This window comes from Oryzias latipes, chromosome 21 (genome assembly GCF_002234675.1).
Source record: "Oryzias latipes chromosome 21, ASM223467v1".
Lineage (NCBI taxonomy): Eukaryota > Metazoa > Chordata > Actinopteri > Beloniformes > Adrianichthyidae > Oryzias > Oryzias latipes.
The window spans coordinates 8,298,565-8,311,544 of NC_019879.2; the positions used below are offsets into that span (position 1 = coordinate 8,298,565).

Here is a 12,980-nt window from a genome sequence, read left to right on the forward strand (position 1 = left end):
GCTGCTATCACTCTGCAAAAAGTTTTACTTCCCCTCATGCGTTAGCCTACATAGCTAACTCTTAACGTTAAATTACTTTGTCAAATCAGGTGATATAGTTATAGTTTTTTATGCAGATTATTGATTTTGAAAAAAAATAACTAGTTGGGCTCCTAACTGTGTAGTTTTTAATCAGGTAATGCTACAAGTCTGTAAAACTGATTAACTATTATATTATGTCGTACAAGGTGAGTTTGGCCAAGTTCTAACACAATTCAAGTTGTCATGTAAAATCAAATTATTTGAAATGTTTTTGACATTGTAGTTAGTATTGATTGAATATGTAGTTATTTTTCATAGATCCACACCAATGGGATCCAATGTAGATCCAATTGGGGTTGTGACAAATGGTTGTTTGTCTGAGACCACTGTGGTCTCAGACAAACAACTCAGACATTTCAAGCATTGTATGTAGATCATAAAATAAAAAAAATCAGACGGATTTATCAAACTTATTACAGAAATAATGAAATACATTGATTAAAAAACAAAGAAAAGCAAAGACACATTTAGGTCACATTTGATTTATCTTATAAGTGATTATTAAATAAAGTTAAGTAAAGCTTGATTTATTGCTTGAAAAGGGATGGGGAAGCAGCAGATTTATATAATCCCACCCCATAATGAAAGAATATATCTAATTGTTCTGATAAGGTGTCAAACCCAAAGTATTTATTTCTTTGTTAAGATTAAAATATTACAAATATTTTTAAGTGGTTTTAATGCCGGCAGTAGTGAAAACATTAGTCGTAAAGTTTCACAATGACAGAGCCAAGTGAAAGCCAGTCCCAGCCCTTTGAAAAAAAAAAGTCTTTCCTTTTAGAATAAGAAGTATTAAGTTGGACAAAAGATTCTAAAGGAAATTTTCGTTCTTAAAACAACTGGTTTGACGGCACACACTTTCATTTTTGTTCATAGTAATTTGTATGCAACACAAAAACCACTCTCCGCTCCCACAGACATATTTTGAAACATCATCAGAAGATCAGATAACAATTACTGTCAGGGTTTTTTCCTTTCAAAAAGAATATTGAAAAGATTACCTTTGTCAACAAGACATCAATATATGCCATTTCTAGCATAAACTATGGGTGGTTTAAAATAGACAAAAGTGGGAAATTGTACCCTTTTTTTGGATCTATATATACTTTACTTGTATGGCTTTACAATAACAGAACTAAGTGATGGATACCTTTCCCTATTTTCCAGAAAGAACATTTACAACAAAGTCTTCCCTTTTAAAATGGGAAGTATGATGAGTCGCTGTTGTTTGAACAAAAGACAAGTAATAAAAAAAGTCTGAAGGAAACTTCCATTCTTAAAACTGTTACTGCTCTGTCGGCTCCCACTTTCAGTTTTGTTTAAAGTCATTGAACAAAAAATGACTTTGAACGAAGTGACGGCTCCTAGTACCACGTTTGTATCATCAGATTAAGGAATACCTGTTTAATTTAATGTTTTTAGTCCTACTTCTAAAAAAAGATTGTTGATTGGCTCTGGGACGGGGCGGGACAACCCTCTTGGGGCCCGCAGTCGCTCTAGGAGACACCTACCAAGGCTGCGGGGTCTGGGGGGTGCAGGAGGGTCGGATGTTGTCGGCCCTGTCCTGGGGGGGCTGGGAGAGGGGGAGGGTCCACTATCGGTACGGGACCTTGGAGGTTTGACGGGTTGGGGTCAGGAGATGTCCTCTCAGTACCCTACCCACCAATTTTAACTGCACCCCTCAAAATACACACTCCAACACAAACGTACATACCTCCACACACACACCCTCACAAACACCCACACATGCATTTCACAAGGAAGGTGGGACCTCGGACCATCTGTAGGGGGTACCAGGCTCTCGGCGACGGCGGCCGTGTCCCTGGGTGCTGGCTTTCTGGGCCCGGCAGCCCTCTCTCCACGCAGGGAGAGGCATCCCTGAGTTCTCTGGCAAGACCAAGAGCCGGGGATCACATCACTTCTGAGCCTGGGGGTGTCTGTTTCTCTGTGGTGTGAGTTCTGGTTCTTGCCCCTGAGCGCTGGGCCTCTGCGGCGGGGGTTTTGGTGTGGGGATGGCTGGGCACTCTCCCTCCTTCCTTTTGCATTCCATCATCCATTTTAGAAGAACATAAACAATCAGTACAGCACAGGTGTTAGCTCACCTTTACACTAATATTTTGCATGATTGAATGAAATATTTCACACTAGTTGGTATGCATATGTATGCATAGGTATGTGTGTGGGAACATTATTTGTATTGTGTACATGTTGACATGTGAACATTTTTGGAGCCAACAGGTATGTTTAAAACGTTTGAGTGTGTGTGAGGACAGGCCCCGCCCTTATAGACCAGTATTACATCTGAACATCACTGTAATGATTATAACCAACCAGTAACTTGTTGCTTTATGCTGCTTTATGGTTTTACACCCCCGCCCCATTCTATAATCCCCCTCCTACCCCCCCCCCCCCCTCTAACATCCCTCTCTCTTCTTCCCTTCTTCATAACCACTGTTTTTAAAATAAAATATGTCCAACACAAGAGGCCTTCAGCTCTCATCTGTTTGCCCAGCTGTTGGACAGGAAAAGTTTAAAAAAAAAAGATTGTTGATTCAGATTTCTTTTGTTGAACCGGAGAGTAGCATGTTTTATTATTCTGTGTGTTTTCACCAAACCCGTATAACAAGAGTTAAACAGTGTGAATTTTAACGTTGGAAGTCTAATCGTAACTGTTTATTCTGGAATTTTTTCTTCTTGTTTCAACTCTGTTGCATGAAAGTATAATTTGGGCTTATGTGGCTTCAGATATTATCTTGGGAATCTAAGATTTCCAACAGTAATCAAATAATTTGTATATTTAAATGATCCTGTTAGCTAACACGCAAAGGGTTGGGCTTTTTAAAGGACGTTGATTGAATTGAATTAGTTTTTCTGGAAATAATCTGTTTTCTTTCTGAACTAACAGAAATTTTGTAATTATCCTACATCATTTGATAATGAGCATATTTACCATTTGAAAAGGATCCTAATAGCTTCAGCTTGTTTTCAAAGCCCAGACTCGTTGATTTGATTGACACCGTGTCAGAAGAGAAACCGTCCCTCCACTCCCATGTTCTCTGAAGTTGCTTCAGGGAAATATTTGTCCGTTTCTGTCACTGGCAGGTTTGTTTTATAGCAACAAACTGTCTCCACAATACTCCACCACCCTGCAGATTCCACAGGTATTCTCGAGGAAAAGGCTTGGCAGTGAGGCGTTGGGGTGGGGTGGGGGTACAGTTTCAGGCTTTGCCAGTGAGTGTGCGGCCGTGTGCGTCATTTTGCACTGGCATGGCCGGTTGGGTGGGACTTGTGCAAATCTGTGATGTCATTCTTCCTGCTTAGACTTTGTCCCACCCTAACCCAGCCCACATGGCTTTGCTTCTGTCACTCAGCTCCCGTCCGACAGCCTTTTACCCCCCCCCCCCCCCCCCTCCACCCGCGCTCTGCTGTCTTTGCATGTGGGGTTGTGTGTGTCCTGCCCCTGTGTTGCTCCTCCCGTTCACTTCTGTTCCGCACTGACAAGAGCTTTGGAAGTAATCAGTTTTAGTCTGCGTCCTTGCCAGGGACTTCTTCAGTTATTATTCTTTGCCTGTGAAGGTGGACGACCCTGATCCTTGCTTTGTTCTCTGTCCAGGACAACCTCAACGTCTTCCTCAAGGCCTGTGGCAAACTTGGACTTAAGGAGGCACAGCTCTTTCACCCCGGAGATCTCCAAGACTTGTCCACGAGAGCAACAGTCAAGTAAGTTGAAGCACTGGGGGAAAAAGCTCCTTACTATTTTAAGCTGCACTATAAAGTGAGACCAGTATGTAACCAGTACGATAAAATGAAACAGTGCTTAAAATAAAACAACAAATAACATTTGTTTTTATGCTTTTTCAAAGCATAAATATATATATTTTTTTAAAAGAACATGAATGATGATTTAAAGATCTGACACTTCCTGTTTCCACTCTCCATTAGAGAACCCTTTGTTTTAAATGTCCCCCAGCTGACATTCTGCTTCTTATTATTAATTCGTCAGTTGCAGGTGGTTTTGCTTTTGTTGCGTGCCAGCCGCAGAGGCATGCAGATGAACCTGTTTGGCTTTCGCACAGGTGTATCTTTACAGGGAAGCATGCTGGACTTATAAAGGCTGCTAATCTCTTGTGGTTGCCGTCCTTCAAGCATAAAATACTGCTTTAAACCTAACACTGAATCCAGGTTGTCAAAAACATTAGATATACCTAAAGTCATTCAGGTTTTTCTCCCCCCCTTAAAATTTTGTTTCCAAATACTCTCAGTGCTCCACGGTTGTCCCAAAGACACCCGAATCTGCTGTACCTGAATGGAAATATGGCCTCTGAATAAACAAACAGACCAGCCTTTTACCAAGATGAATTCTCTTTCCGGCGCGGATGACCATCCACCACGTATCATTTTAGATGGCATAATTCTGTCATAAATAGAAAGAAAAAGCTTTAATAGACTCTGTGTCGTTTCTGTTATCAGAGATTTCTTCTCTTTAGCATGTCAAAGGAACACACTCACCTTTTCCCCCTCTATTTTGAAACTCTATTCCCTCTTAAAAGGTGTTTAGAAACTCTATTCCTACCAAAACAGCAGGAAAATGCTGTGCTTTGAATTCTTGCGTGTGTTCCTGCGCTGCCTTTTAACCTCATGTCCATCTATATTTTGTGGTTCGGTTAGAGTATTTATAGCACCTCGGGTCACTTTGAGGAGCTGGATGGATTGGAATGGTTTCGGGACTCGAGCGAGAAGAGCTTTTAATAGTTTGTTGTTAAGGACGTTCTCTCCCTGCGTGAAGTTCATCCACGTGTGTGCGTGTGTGAGGTTCAAAGTTTCCCTGCGGTGGATGTGGTGTTTGTCACTGTCTGCAAACAAGCTGTAAAGCGGTGGTTGTTGCAAACGCCACAGGAGGGTTATGGCCACATTCGAGCAGCTTTCATCTCTCCTTTAGCAGGAGAGGGCACTCGGAGTAACACGAGTCGAGAATCCCAAAGAAGGCAGCAGACGTGCAGGCAGTGGCCTCCATGATGAATGCTTATCAGAGTCCAGGCAAATGAGCTGGTGTGACAGAAAGAAAGTTGTCCATCAGCTGTCTTTGCCTCTGGTGTTTGTCTAAGCTCCACTCCCACACAGCCAGTCTGACAGGTGCTTTGCTCACCCTGTTTGTTTCAGCAGTTATGATTTTGTCATAAGGTTGGAATTAGACATTATGTGACACAATGTACACTTGTTTTTGTCTGGCTCCTCCTGTTTTTTATTTTGCTGTTGTGTGTTTTCTGGTTTTATTCTTTGTTTCGAGCAGAGATAATAACAAATGAAATTGAAAGTGTCATCCTGTCATAGTTTAAACAAGCTTTTCAGCTTTTTGTCTCATTCACACCCAGTATTTTCCTGAAATTCCTTGCTAAGAAGTAAAATCCTATTTTTCATGTATTGCATTCTTAATTTTTTTCACTCTCTGACACTCTATAGAAAGGGACATTTTCTAAATTACCAAATCTACTTGCTACAACTAAAACGTCCTGCATCCACAGAAAAGTTATATTAAGTTAGTTTTTCATTTTAAGAATGTCGCAGTAATGCAATCTTTAAATCAATTTTTAGTAATTTAGCTGCTTCTGTAATTCAAGCAACCATTTCCAATGAAAAGGCCATGTGAACGCACGTAAAAAAGCAAATTAGACTTCCGTGTCCAAATCTGAGAACTGAGAAACATGATCCCTTAAAGTTACGTTTACATCACTTTCGAGCGACTACTTCCAGAAAAAGTCTATATAAGCAAGCGTATATGCGTGTTTTGGGCTTCCGCACTCCAAAATCTTGCGTTCACAATCATTTTCGGGCTCTACATACAAAGTGTGCGGCCCACGTTGAAAGTTAAACCAGTTGAACTTTTTCCAATCAGGGAGTCGGATTTAGTAGTGACATATGAATGGCGTCCCTTCTAATTCCCCAGATGTGTCAACCGTTTGAATAATGATCATGGAGGACAAATTAATAACTGCGGTTTGTGACCGACTGGAATTATATAATACCAAGTCTTTCATTTATCGGACTAGACTTGTGAAATTAAAAACCTGGAGCAAAATTTGCAGGATTTGTATCTCTTCAACATTTTGCACCAAGCCTTTTCCAACTGTAAGTGGCGAACACGTACTAGTAAACATTAGAAAAAGAAGAAGAAGTAGCCCCTCCTTGCTTGTCCAGTGTAAACACCGGGGGCTAAACGCACGTTCAAGAACCCGCATTTTTCGCACATGCCAGGTATTTCAGTAGTTTAAGAGTAAATGCTGTATCTGTGGAAAACTGATGTATTCAATTAAGTTCTTGATTAGCCGTTCAACAGGGTCAGTGCCTCCTCGTGCGCAGCGCGAGTCAGATAATGGCTGATTCAACATGTGCTGAGAACACAGCTTGATTCCCTCCAGACTGTCACAGCACACAGAAACCCTTATTGAGTGTCTTCTCTGACCTTCGGGCTCTTGCCACAATTTGATTTCTGTGTTGCATTTCAACCTTTGCTCTGAGAAGCCTTTATCAGTCAAAAGCACACTCAATAAAAAAAACACAAGTGTTATTTGGCATTACAAACATGGTGATGGAGCAACAGCTCGATAAGAAAGGGTAATTTACCTGTGCAAGATCAGTTTCATCTTCTATGAATAGCAATGCAAGGCAAGAAAAATCTTAGTGAAATACTGGCTATGTTGGGTCTGGCGCACTCGTGGCTCAATGAAGCTATTTTTGAATGTCCCTGCCAGTTTCTAAAAGCTTCCCAGGAAAAAGAGGCTCTCAGGAACTGCAGATGAGTCATTTCTACTAAAACAGCATCGTCTATTCACCCAATGCCTTTTTGTAACTACTTTAGGAAAAAATTCTCCCAAGTTTAGCATGACCGCCTAAAATCTGATTGTTTTATCGTTTGGCATGTGTCAATAAGATTTTTAGATGTGTATCTGTCATTTTTGTTGCTACAATTTGAATGTTATAGTCGTTTGACCTCCTGACTTCACTTGTTCTTACCCAGACATAGGAGTTTTGTGCCAGTTTTTAATTCAAATGGTCCCAAAAAGTCATGATTAGGCATGTTTCTGGAGTAAATGTTGTAGCAGTTAAGATGTGCATCATTTTCTAATCTTTGAATCACCTGTATTTAAAGGCAGTCATGTTGTAAATTTTAAGTGACTCCAGAACATATACCAAGACAGTAAAAGGTTCATAGATAATGGAACTGAATTACCTGGGATATAAAGTAATCAGCCATGCTAGAATGGAGATCAGAACACTTTTCTCTTCAAGGAAACATGTACAAATAAAACATTACAAGACACCTTATACATGGGGAATGAAAGGATCAGAATGAAGAAAAACTTATTTTTCTGCCCCTGTTAAATGCATACAATTAACAAAAGAGCAAAAGGTACATCTACAACTACAGTATGTACACATTGTTACTCAAAATAACTTTCAGTATATAAACATCAAAAACATAGTTAAGAAGTACATCAATTAGAGAATTTATAAGTATCTTCTTTTTTACTTTTCTACACCAGTACAGTAACAAAATAAAAAGTTATTAAATTGTATTTTTGTAGTAGTTCTTCTTTGATAAGAGATTCATGTTGAAGTTAAGGGTTAATTATCAGCAGTCTCCTCCAGGAAAAAACAGGACCGTATTTTCCGCACAACAAGGCGCACCGGATTATAATCTCCAATCTTGGAGTTAACACACAAAAAACAACACAGACTGACACTGCGTAGTGTACACCCAATTTTTTAGCAACTTGTGACAAAAACAGATAAAGCGCTTGCTAATTGCTGTGTACCTCTCACAACATCAGTAAGAACAACCAGAATTAATCCATATATAAACCACTCCAGGTTATAAGGGACTGTGTCGTGTTTTTGAAAAATATTAAGGCTTTTAAGTGCACCTTATAGTGATCTATGTTTGTGATGTAAACTGTAGATCATCTCCATTTGTCTGTGGTGCGGATACCTCTCTCAGGTGTTTTTAAGACACCTAGGACATCATTGTAGTCTTACAATAGTCACTTTGTCACTTTGAATATGTTTCTTTTAACAAGAGAAAATTCTAAAGTTATTCATCTCAGTGGTTTGACTTTCAAAGTATTTTTTTGCAATGCATTTTAAATGTTTCATTAAAAAAAAAAAAAGTTCCATTAAAGGCTGTACTCTATTTATCCAAACATCTTCCAAACCCATTGAGTCCCTTTGGGGTCACAGGGTTGCTGGAGCCTATCCCAGCTTTGATTGGACTAAAGGGAGGTACTCCCTGCCTGCCAGGACAGGTCAGCAGTCAGTCGCAGGCCCAAAAGTTGTAATTCTTTTCCTAATTGTATTTACTTTTTAAAAATTAAAATACCTGCAACATTTATTTTTTAAATTTTTTAATTTTGAGTTAAAGAAATGGACAGTGCGATCAATGACAAGAAGTCAGGCTAAATCAAGAGTAAAAAGGAGGCAAAAAACATCTCTGTGGCATCTGTGCGCTCTTCTGTCTGTAAATCCTTTTGTTGAAATTGTACACACACTTTCCACTATAAGATCATATCTACTTATTTTCTGTCAAACACAAATACAGGAGTCTTTCCGTTGTTCATGTGAGCAGCAGATGCAAGCCCATTTAGATGATTTTTGATGTTTTTTAAAATCCTCACAGTCAGGATCACATTTTCTATTCTACCCAGCTGTGCAAAAAAGTTTCCCTCTCATCATTTAATCCCTATTTTAATAATAGTCAAATGACTTTGCCAGCGTTTGGCCTGTCTGACCACTGATGTGGGAAAATATTGCTTTGAAAGTAAGATTAATATGTTGACTGCTGGTTAAAACACTGAAAATTGCATTTGTTAAAAGAATGTTTAGAACACTTGTGTAAAGAACAAATCCAGTTTGTGTTCAGACGAAAGCTTTTGCAAGAGTCACACAATGTACAAACCGCCGCTGTCAAAAAACTGTTCTAGCTGGAGGCCACAAAACGTTTATGAAGCTCATGTTTACAGACTGTTTTTACCTTTCTTTGTCATCCCTGCGCAGTTTGGAACTGAAGTTTAAAACTTCCTTATGAGAAAGACAATTACCGTAATACTAAATATACATTTATTAGTTTATTTTACATTTAAAAAATTCAAACCCATTTACAGTAATTTCACTGTTTTACATAAACAATGTTCTAACTTCTTTCTAAGTGCTTAAAGGAGGAGCAGCAGTAAACAAAGCTGCTTAAAAATAATTCACATGGATCAGGCAGAAGCTGATTAGCACACAAGGAATCAAGGTTGGAAAAGCTTTTTAAAAAAAATGGGAATCAAACCAGAACATAGACCACAGGAAACCTGTGGTGGCTCTGAAGGTTAAATCACATCAACAATTCACTCAATGCAAAACCATATTAAAGATCACAACGACAAATCAAAAAATAGCTAAACAAATATTTAAAGAAGCAACTTTACATTTTAGAATTCAAAATAGAATTATGGAAACCAAAACGTGAAAAAAATAAACATTCTTTAACATTCAGGAAAGCAAAAGCAATTACAAAGAATCAAAATGAAATGTTGAAAAAATAAAACAAATTGGGAAAATTATCCCTGTTTGAATGATGATGTTTGATTTTTAAGCTGAGGGTAAGCAGAAGGGATTTTACCTGAATTGTAGTAAAGAGTTCAGGTAAAATTTCCTTCTGCTTACCCTCTTCTTAAAAAAAAAACATCATCATTCAAACAGGGATAATTTTCCCAATTTGTTTTATTTTTCAACATTTCATTTTGAATTAATACCCACAGTTTTCTTATTTTCCTTAATTTTTTAACATTTGATTTTCATTTCTGGAAATTGCTTATGTTTTCTGAAACATTTCATTTCTGTTTTGTTTCCTTTTTTTGAAATTGTGTTTCGGTTCTTTTGGCATTTTGGATTCCGGAATTTTGTTTTGATTCCTAAAATGCAATGTTGTTTTGAAATTGTTGTGATCTTTTATATGTTTTTGCATTGAACAATTTTTTTAGGAAATTTGGACTTCAGGGCTACCGTAGAAACCAAACTGTGGCAAAAAATAATATTCAGACAAATCTGTGCATAACTAAAGTTGCAACTGTGATTTTTTTCTGACCTTAAATTACAACCTGCTACAAAATAACATCTCTAATTTCAGAAAAACTTCATGCAAGCTGGAATTTATCCAGGAACATAACTGTATATCCAACATTTTGTTGTTGCCTTGTATCTTTATGAATGTGCTGCCACGCTTACTACCTCACCTATCAGATATTAGCGAATAGGAGTGATGTTTAAAATCAAAATCCAAATAAAATAGGATCATTTCAAGTAATAAAAAAGAAATCCAAAAGGTTGGACTCAAGTCACCCCATCAAATGCCCAGTTTGAGGCCTAACACCAAAAGTCACCACAATCTGTGGTGAACAGTTCTGAGAAGTTTTCCTTTTTAAATTTTATTTTAACCAAACTATATTTAAACAGCCTCAGATATTGTAATTTTTTACTAATTTTAGACACTCTTTGTCACACTCATTTGTTTACATTTTCTTCTTGTAGTGCATTAGTTGTCGCAGTGAAGGCATCCATTTCTTATTTACAGGTCAAAGTTGTGATCACTTTAAACATACCACACTTGTTTATTCAGAGTCCAGTCGTCTTTAGCAAGAGTGAAAAACCTTTACATCTTTACAGTTTTTACCAGCATTAAACAATAGTTCTGGTCCAGAACTGGACTGACATTCCTTTTTAGACTTATAGTGATGGTTTCCTAGTTTCACACCTCAAAAACTGGGGAGTGTTTGCTGACACACCTACTTTTGATTGAGTTAAAAAAAAACTTGCAAGTTGCAAGTTGCAAACCTGCAAGTCTTAATTTTGCAAAGATACATTTTTTTTGTAGTAATAAACATATTTTGATTTAAAAAAAATAACATGTTTGTATTAGTATGAGATTTTCTACAATAACATTTCTGTGTTGCAGTTTTTACTCAGTGCTAAAAAAGAAAAATGAACCCCCCACAGAGAAGAGTCCAAAGTTTCCTTCTTTTTAACTGTTTGATTAAGCAAATTATTGACCAGCTCTGACAGCTTTAAAAAAAAGGAAGAAGGGAAGATAACAGATGTACATTAACATTTATTGTCTTTGGAGGAGTGTCCGACAATAGATGAGGAGTGGTAGAATGACATGATTGCATTATTAGGGTTATGCAATGACATCTCTGGCTTTAAATCAACTCGCGTCTTTGAAAAAAGTAGGGGGAAAAAGCCCTTTTCCCTGCCGAATAAGGAAACTATTATCTTTTTATCAGAGATGACATCACTTCCTTTTTTTCATATCTGCAAGGTTTTTCTACATGCTGTGTTTTCTTTCGTTTTGTGGGTGTGGTTCCAAGGTTTTATATGCATGGCACTGCTATCCCTGCTGTTTTATGGACTTTGGGTGGATTGTGAAACCAGACTGATGCTGAGCGGCCAGTGGAGCCTCTGAGTGGCTGCAAGAAGCTGCACAAGGCTTACGTGTGCGCTCTGCAGCTGATGGCAGAGACATGCCACTGTTTTCCAGCTCACAGAGGCTGTAGTGTCTCCTAAAAGTGTGACACAACGATGAGCGGCACGTTCTCTGCCCCATTCTTCTGAGTGTTAAGTGTGCAAATGTGGCTGTTTAATCCAAAGGAGTTGTCAAGTGTGATCTAGCATGGCAGAAGGTTTACTCTGCAAAACGTGACAGAGTAAGGGATCTTCATCACAAAGGTACTTTGCTCATTATAAGCACACACCCACCTGTTATAAGCTTTAGTAAAGAATTTGTTAATCCGTCAGATGTTATTGAACTAAAGAAGCCAAGCAGGTTATATGTTTTGTTGTTTTTACTACAGCATTTAGTAGTTTTCCATAGTATTCTGCCTTTATTTCAGTGCTACTTTACAAAAGCTTTTTTTTTTTTTTTTATACCGTATTTTCCGTGGTTTGCATTCATAGCAGAGTTTAAACGATTCTAATTCTTTAGTTTAGGGGAGGATGCAGTTTATTTTCTCAGAATTACTGCTTGTTGATCAGAAAAAGAGGATCCGTGGTGTTTTGTTGTTCAATCTTGTGGTTTCAAAGCTTGCGTAAGCCCACTCCGCCACAGGCCAAGGCTTGAATGAATGGCTTTTTAAAAAAATAATAAGAACCTCTTATAGACGTGTCAGCCTTCACTTCTTCCTGTCAGGCTTGTTTACTTAGTGCTCAGACATTTAGAGGACCCTGCACTTTCCTGTGTAACCTTCACAAAAAGGTTATTTTTGCCTGCAACACAGAGAAGTCAGAAGGCTTTTATTGAACCCTCCGGACCAAAATGACTTTTTTACTCTAATAGTGTGGACAAACAGGAAGTGATGACATGACTGTAGAAAATCATTTTAAATCAAATACTGTGCAGCCTCACATGTACACATTTAGTCAATGTCATATGAGCGCTCAGCTGATTCTTACAGGCTCCAGAGAGTCCTAAGGCAACACACACTAAAAAGCTCTTCTTTAATCGCCTCTATTGCTTTCTTTGGACTTGGCTTCCACCACTAAAATCACAGACTTTGTCTCCAAAGCCACACAGACGACCCGATGCAAATATTCCCGTTTCTTTATTGAGCCAATAAATATGTAATGCCAAATTGGAAAAATTTGGTTTGCTGCTGTTATCAAACTGGAATCTAAAAGGGTTTGTGAGGTGATGAGTGCTGCTGGGAAAATATGACGCATCCAGGTCACATAGACCTACATATGTATCATTTGTGATACCGGCATTTCTGAGACCCTATTTCATTAGCATGAACCAAAATTTCCTTTAAAAAAAAGAACTCATTGTATATACCTTGGTCCTTATTGCCCTGCAGTTTATCATCTTTCCG

At 38.3% G+C, this 12,980-nt stretch overlaps 1 protein-coding gene across 12 annotated transcripts in view; it reads left to right on the plus strand.

Annotated features, from left to right (window-relative positions):
• lmo7 (LIM domain 7) overlaps nucleotides 1-12,980 on the plus strand; it is a 67,689-nt gene that overhangs the window by 22,560 nt on the left and 32,149 nt on the right. For 10 of the 12 annotated variants that reach the window (XM_023950996.1, XM_023950997.1, XM_023950988.1 and 7 more), the window contains one exon: nucleotides 3,695-3,801. In XM_023950996.1, the coding sequence (XP_023806764.1) occupies nucleotides 3,695-3,801 (107 nt within the window). Of the gene's footprint in view, nucleotides 1-3,475; nucleotides 3,594-3,694; nucleotides 3,802-11,636; nucleotides 11,842-12,980 lie in introns of those variants that run through there. The other 2 variants (XM_023950998.1, XM_020712993.2) reach the window with 2 other exon arrangements.